The sequence below is a fragment of the Humulus lupulus genome, chromosome 9 (assembly GCF_963169125.1).
Source record: "Humulus lupulus chromosome 9, drHumLupu1.1, whole genome shotgun sequence".
Classification (NCBI taxonomy): domain Eukaryota; kingdom Viridiplantae; phylum Streptophyta; class Magnoliopsida; order Rosales; family Cannabaceae; genus Humulus; species Humulus lupulus.
Window position 1 is genome coordinate 54,258,335 of NC_084801.1, and position 6,604 is coordinate 54,264,938.

At 34.3% G+C, this 6,604-nt stretch overlaps 1 protein-coding gene and 1 long non-coding RNA gene across 2 annotated transcripts; both read left to right on the top strand.

The window, feature by feature from the left end:
• The first annotated feature begins 1,360 nt into the window (after positions 1-1,360).
• Positions 1,361-2,250, top strand: LOC133801983 (uncharacterized). Its single transcript, XR_009877103.1, has 2 exons — positions 1,361-1,412; positions 2,058-2,250. It is a non-coding gene; the product is annotated as an uncharacterized LOC133801983 (long non-coding RNA).
• A 448-nt stretch (positions 2,251-2,698) lies between these two features.
• On the top strand, positions 2,699-5,470 carry LOC133799726 (uncharacterized). Its single transcript, XM_062237729.1, has 4 exons — positions 2,699-2,730; positions 2,825-4,376; positions 4,473-5,101; positions 5,182-5,470. Exons 1-4 carry the CDS (start codon positions 2,699-2,701, stop codon positions 5,468-5,470), a joined length of 2,502 nt encoding a protein of 833 aa, XP_062093713.1.
• Positions 5,471-6,604: the final 1,134 nt, after the last annotated feature.

The following is a 6,604-nucleotide window of genomic DNA, read 5'->3' on the forward strand; positions in this document are numbered from 1 at the left end:
TCCTTTCCAAGCTCACATTTGCTGATGAAAGAGACTCCAAGCATTTAGACAAAATCTCATTGCTTTGCTCTCTCTTCATTTCCATGTCTTCAATTCTCTCCCTGAAAATTTCAACTTCCTTTTCAAGTTTTTTCCAATTGTGCCCTAATGATTTGTCTCCCAAGCATCTTTTGAGTTGGCTTTGCTCAAAAAAAGAAGAAAAATTGGCCTCTTTTACTTGTCGATCTTCAACCCAAATACAGTGCTTGCTCTTCATACTCTTTTTTTTTTCCCCTTAATTCTCAGGAAAAAAGGAAAGGAAAAACGGAAAGGAAAGAAAGAAAGAAAACTTCACCCCCTAAATTCTCTTCATTGGTTCTCCGCATTTCATCTCTATCAGGTATCTAATGTTACTCTTTAATTTCCATATCTATGTTTTGATTAATCTAATTTATGTATATCAGCATTTGGGTTTTCAAGAAATTTTAATAATGTATTGAGCTGAGATTCTCGTAGGTGAAATGAAATTAAGTCAATTTTTGGTGGAGTTGGTTTCTTAGAGGTTTCTCTCGTGATGAAATGATGGGATTATTTATTTGTTCTCAATTATATTTTATTAAATAGACAATTTCTGGGCTGTTGAAAAATATTTTACTTGTTTTTTGTTCTTTTGATTTTGATTTATACATTTATAAGCCAATACTTTGTATGTAAACTAACTAAAACAATATTGGCATATTATCTACTTTCTTATATGAGTTTGCTCTATTTTTGTCATATACTCTATGATGAGTTCTATTTAATATCCAAATATAAAGGTAAAGTGAGCTATTTCATTCTACTTGGAGTGAATTATATGGTACTAATTAAAGAAAACAAATCAAAACTATGATTGGATTCAGAAAACTTAAAGTTGTACTTCCATCTTAAAGTTATCTACCAACTTTGATACAAGAACACTTGATGGGCACTAAATTGTTTCTCTCTCTCTTTACTGTTTTCTGGCTGGAATTGAATTCTGGGTTGATTGGTTTGGATTTTATTGCTGCTTTTTTCTCTGAATTACTGGGTTAGCAATTGTTTGAAGCAGGAAGATCTTATCAGTTTTGCCTAATGATAAAAGCAGTTTATATGAGTTCTGTTTCAATCATTTCAGGACCACAAGAGTACAATAAAAGCAATTTACACGGGTTCTGAATTTCTGGAGAGTGTTTTTGCTGGTGTTGAAGTTGGTATAGTGTTTCTGTACTTGGCGTTTTTTGTTCATACTAGTTCGTAATTGTCCTTTATGCCTTAACAAGCTTAAATGATCATTTATTCTGCTGGACTAATCCTGAATATTGATGCACAGGCTCGATGCTTATTTGTTTTGTCGATTTCAGTTATTCAGGATTCACTCCACGAACATAAACAACGGGTGGACTTGCCAAAAAGTAAGTGTTATGTTTATGGATAGTTTCCCTTGATATCAATGTACAAAATGTGTCTGTGCATGCATGTTTTCATGTCACTCAAACTACATCAACATCAAGAACAAGAATATTCACAAGCTCATTCCCTCCCTCCCAATACTATTACAATTTTTTATGGTCACTGTTGTATATGCAAAAACAATCAATAGAATATTCTTTAGATATTTTAATTAATTTCTTCTTTTTGTAGAGAAAGAAAGAAAGATAAAACTTGTTCTAATTGTAGTTTAAATATTAGGATATTAATGTTTATGCATTTTTGTTGAGTGTTCTACAATTCTAACATCTACTAGTCTTCCTAAAAAAAATAGTTGTTGGGTTTATTATATCTGTGTATTTATATGTATTGAAAGAATGTTAGCTACTTGTTGTCTTTGGTTGATTTGTGTTGAATTTCATTTTCTTATCTATAGTATTTACAAGTTATATTAAATATAAGAAAGTGAAACTAATTTTCATTTCCATTAAAGATATTTGGTTTCGTTTGTCTATTAATTGTTTTAATGTTTGCACAATAACTCTCTCCTTTGCTCATTATTGTATCCTCTCAAACTTGTTCCTCATATTTTTTTTAATCCTATTGAAACATATTGTGCATTGTTGCAGGTACTTTTCCTTCGGATAAAGAGAGAAGACATTTCTACCTTAGGTTAAAGAGAGAGAGAGAGAAGACATTTCTGTAGAGCATCAGGTTTAATCCTTAATGGGCTTATATGCTTATAGAGATTGAATGATCTTATTTGTTTGTTATTCTGTTTAAATCAAACTTGAACTAAATTTATTGTTTGTATTGGTATTATCTCTTGTTCTAAATGTTATACTCATGATCAAATAACGAAGTCAGTAGTTAAAAGGAAACTCTTTCTCAAAACTAGAACAACATATTCAATGGCACATTTAAATAAATGTGTAGAGTGCAATGTTAGTAAAAACAGAAGTGAACCAAAATGAATATAGCCCAGAAAACTAAATAGAGAAGAAGAAAAGAAATAATGAAACTAACACAAGAATTATATTGGTTGAAGAACAAAGATCACTGTGATCTTTGTCTCTACTCCAGTTTCGAACTTGATCTCATATTCTTTATTGAACAATTGATAAAGTATGAATCCTATAAGGCAAATAAATTTATAAACAACTAAATATCTTTGTCCTTTTTTCTCTTGATCTGAATTTTTTTTTTTTTTTTGATTATGAAGAAGACTAGGACTTATATAGCTAGCTTAGATAGCAGCTAAGTGAAGAAAATGTTGAACAAAAATTGGGTGAAACTAAACAGGTATTATTTCAAAAATAACTTTAAATTTCAAGTAATATTGAAGGCCTAAGAAAATATATTAAGGTTAATCTCTTTTTTTTTTTTAAATATGTAGAGCTACAAAAGAGTACACGGATGCGGCATGGGACTTTGTGAAAATGGTAGAAAGAAATTATGGTTTTCCAAATAAAATTATCTGTCCTTGTAAGAAGTGTCGAAACTTAAATCATCATTGTGTTGATGATGTTTTTGAGCACTTAGTTATAACCGGAATGGATCCAACTTATCGTATTTGGGTTCACCATGGAGAGCAACCCATTGATACTCAAGTTGACGAAGTTTCGAATGATATGGATGCATTTGATTTATACACGACTGCTGCCATGGATGATGTGGACAATAATATAGGTTGTGGAGGTGGTGAAGACGATGAATTTGTTAACGAAGATCTTCAAAAGAAGTTGGAGGATGCAGAAACTCCTTTATATGAAGGGAGTGAGAAATACACAAAACTTTCATCAATTGTAGCTTTATATAGGTTGAAGAATCTGAATGGTTGGACAGACAAAAGTTTTACAAAGCTTTTAGAACTCCTTTGTGAAATGTTTCCCAAAAACAATGTACTTCCTGATTCCATGTACTCAGTTAGGAAATTTTTGAGAAATTTCGATTTGAAATATGAAAAGATTGATGCTTGTATTAATGATTGTTGCTTATTTAGAAAGGAGAAGGCTAAAATGGATGTTTGTCCAAAGTGTAGTGTTTCTAGATGGAAAGTTGATAAACACACAAAGAATGTTAAAGTTGGTGAGGCTGCCAAAGTTTTGAGGTATTTTCTGATAATACCCCGATTGAAAAGATTGTTTAGATCAAAAGAAATGGCTGAAAACTTAAGGTGGCATTTCACTCATAAAAGTATTGATGGGAAGATGCGACATCCAGTGGATACACCTGCTTGGGATTCCATTAATGAAAGATGGCCAGAGTTTAATCTTGAACCATGCAACCTTAGGCTCGGACTAGCTGCTGATGGAATTAACCCCTATAAAAGTCTAAGCTCCACTTATAGTTGTTGGCCAGTGATGCTTGTTATCTATAATTTACCACCTTGGTTGTGCATGAGGGACGAAAATACATTTTTGTCATTATTGATTCCAGGTCGTAAACAACCTGGAAATGATATTGATATTTATTTGGAGCCTCTTATTGAAGACTTAAACAAGTTGTGGAATAATGGAGTGCATACTTATGATGCATTCGACAAAAGCTTCTTCAATTTGAAGGCAATGTTGTTGTGGACAATAAACGATTTTCCTGCATATGGAAATCTTGCTGGGTGTACAACCAAAGGCAAGACAGCTTGCCCGATTTGTGGTAATGATACATGTGCAACTAGGCTAAAACATAGTAAAAAAATTTCATACCAAAATACTAGGAGATTTCTCCCGTTTGATCATCCATATCGGTCTAAGAAAGCATGGTTCAATGGAGCTACAGAAGAAAGGGGCTCCCCTAAAGTTTTGAGTGGTAGTGAAATTGTTGAAGAACTAAATCAAATTACCAACGATTTTGGAAAAAATATGAATCCCAAAAAAAGGAGTCGGGATAATAAGGTGGAAGGAATGTGGAAGAAGAAATCTATATTTTTCAATCTACCATATTGGGAGGTTAGTTTAATATATTTTGAAGTTATTTAAAATTGAAAGTTTAAGCTTATAAAATGTAACTTCAATTTGTTGATGATGTGTCTTTAATCTTTGTAGGTTTTGTTAGTTCGTCATAATTTGGATGTTATGCATATAGAAAAAAATGTGTGTGATAGTATTATTAGCACATTGTTGGGCTTGAATGGAAAATCCAAAGATCATCTTAATGCTCGATTGGATTTAAAGGATTTGGGTATCAAGAAGGCCTTGCATCCGGTGGAGAAAGATGGGATTATACGACTTCCAGCAGCATCTTACACACTTTCTAGATCAGAGAAGACAATGTTTTGCCAAAGGTTATTTGATTTAAAGTTACCTGATGGTTATAGCTCAAACATTAGTAACTGTGTAGTAGTTGAGGAACGTAAGTTGATGGGGCTTAAGTCTCATGATTTCCATGTCTTAATGCAACAATTGCTGGTAGTGGCCATTCGAGGATTGATGGAGGATGGTCCAAGAGAGGCAATTATAAGACTTAGCAAATTTTTTAATGGAATATGCCAACATGTGGTTGACGTAAAAGAAATCATAGAATTGGAAGCAGAAGTAGTTGAAACAAATTGTATGTTTGAAAGATATTTTCCTCCTTCATTCTTCGACTCTATGGTACATTTAGTTGTTCACCTTGGACGAGAAGTGTTATTATGTGGTCCTGTTCAATTTCGATGGATGTATCACTTTGAAAGGTAAATATTTTTAGTAACCTTTCAATAGTATAACATGAATTTCCCTTAACTAATGAGGAAGGTTCCTTCTTTATTTGTAGATATATGAAGTTACTTAAAGGGTATGCGATGCAACCTACACATCCCGAAGCATCTATTGCTGAACGTTACATTGCAGATGAGTCAATGCGCTTTTGTGCATCATTTTTGAAACAATCTAATGACGAAGGTTCCTTCATTGGACGTAACGAATATAATGATAGTGATGTGATACTTGAAGGTCGTCCACTTCATCGTGGTGTAACTGTTACACTAAATGATAAGGATCTAGCTAGTGCACATCGCTATGTATTATTCAATTTAGCTGTGACAGAGCAATATTTAGAGTGAGTGGATAAACTTATTATCTTCTAATTTCACTGTCGCTTAATTATTGATGGTGATTAATTTTTTTTAAAAATATAGGATGCATCTACAAGAACTAAAAAAGAATAACAATACTTTAAGAACCAATCACACTCTACTTTGGAAACAACATACTGAGCTTTTTCCCTTGTGGTTAGAAGAAAAGGTATGGGCCAATAATTTTTAACATAGCATCAAATTTGTATTAATCTGAAATTACGATTAAATTATGTGATAAAAATGTTTCCTTCTGTAGTTTTCTACTGCAGAATTTGATGCTATGTTATCAAGATTGGCACATGGTCCTCGTAAAGCAGTCATATCCTATAAGGGATATGTTATTAATGGGCAGCGATTTCATACTAAGGATGCAGAGAGAACGACACAAAATAGTGGTGTTTATATGTGTACGCCCTGGATTTCCCACGGGCTGTTTAGCAGGACGATCCTCGGACTAAACATGATTTAGCCCGAGGCTCCCACAGGCCAGAGGCTTTATCTTCAGGACGGGCCCTTTCTAGCTCGAGGGGATGGAGTTTCCTGCTCCTTCTTGTTGTTCCAGGAGCTGGGAACAACATCCGACGACCACTGAAGGATCAGCTCGGGTTATGGATTGCTCCGGTAGCGAGCTTCTCAGGAAGCTCTGACCCTATGGGAGGTCAACACGCAAGATAAACGTGCATAATCCTGCCATCACGTGTCCGATATCCCCCTGACTTCTCGGACACGCCGCAGGAACGTGCGTATTCAGACACCCACGGATGGGTTGGGCCGTGCGGCCCATTATCTCCTTCCATACTGATTAGACCACACTTGTGTGTCAGGTTTAGGAAGTAATCATGAATATCACAGACTTGATATGACAAATGGTAAGGTCACGGGATGACCTCCCTACCAATTTCCAGGTGCCTTCTCCTATAAATATGGAGACCCTGGGAATTGATAGGGGTTGGAAAAAATAGTCTTGTAAGAACTATATATTTTGTAAACCAATTACCCAGAAAAGATGAATAATATTGACTAGTGGAGTAGAAGGATTTTAACCTTCGAACCACTTAAAAAACGTGTTTAGGGTCACCTAGTTCTTCTCACAAAGATTTCATATCTGCGGCGGTTCTA

Excerpts from the sequence above, each read along its gene's own strand:
- LOC133799726 (XM_062237729.1), top strand. The coding sequence starts at position 2,699 with ATGTTGAACAAAAATTGGGTGAAACTAAACAG. Across the intron at positions 2,731-2,824 it reads AATTGGGTGAAACTAAACAG|AGCTACAAAAGAGTACACGG; the intron begins GTATTATTTCAA and ends TTAAATATGTAG. Across the intron at positions 4,377-4,472 it reads TCAATCTACCATATTGGGAG|GTTTTGTTAGTTCGTCATAA; the intron begins GTTAGTTTAATA and ends TAATCTTTGTAG.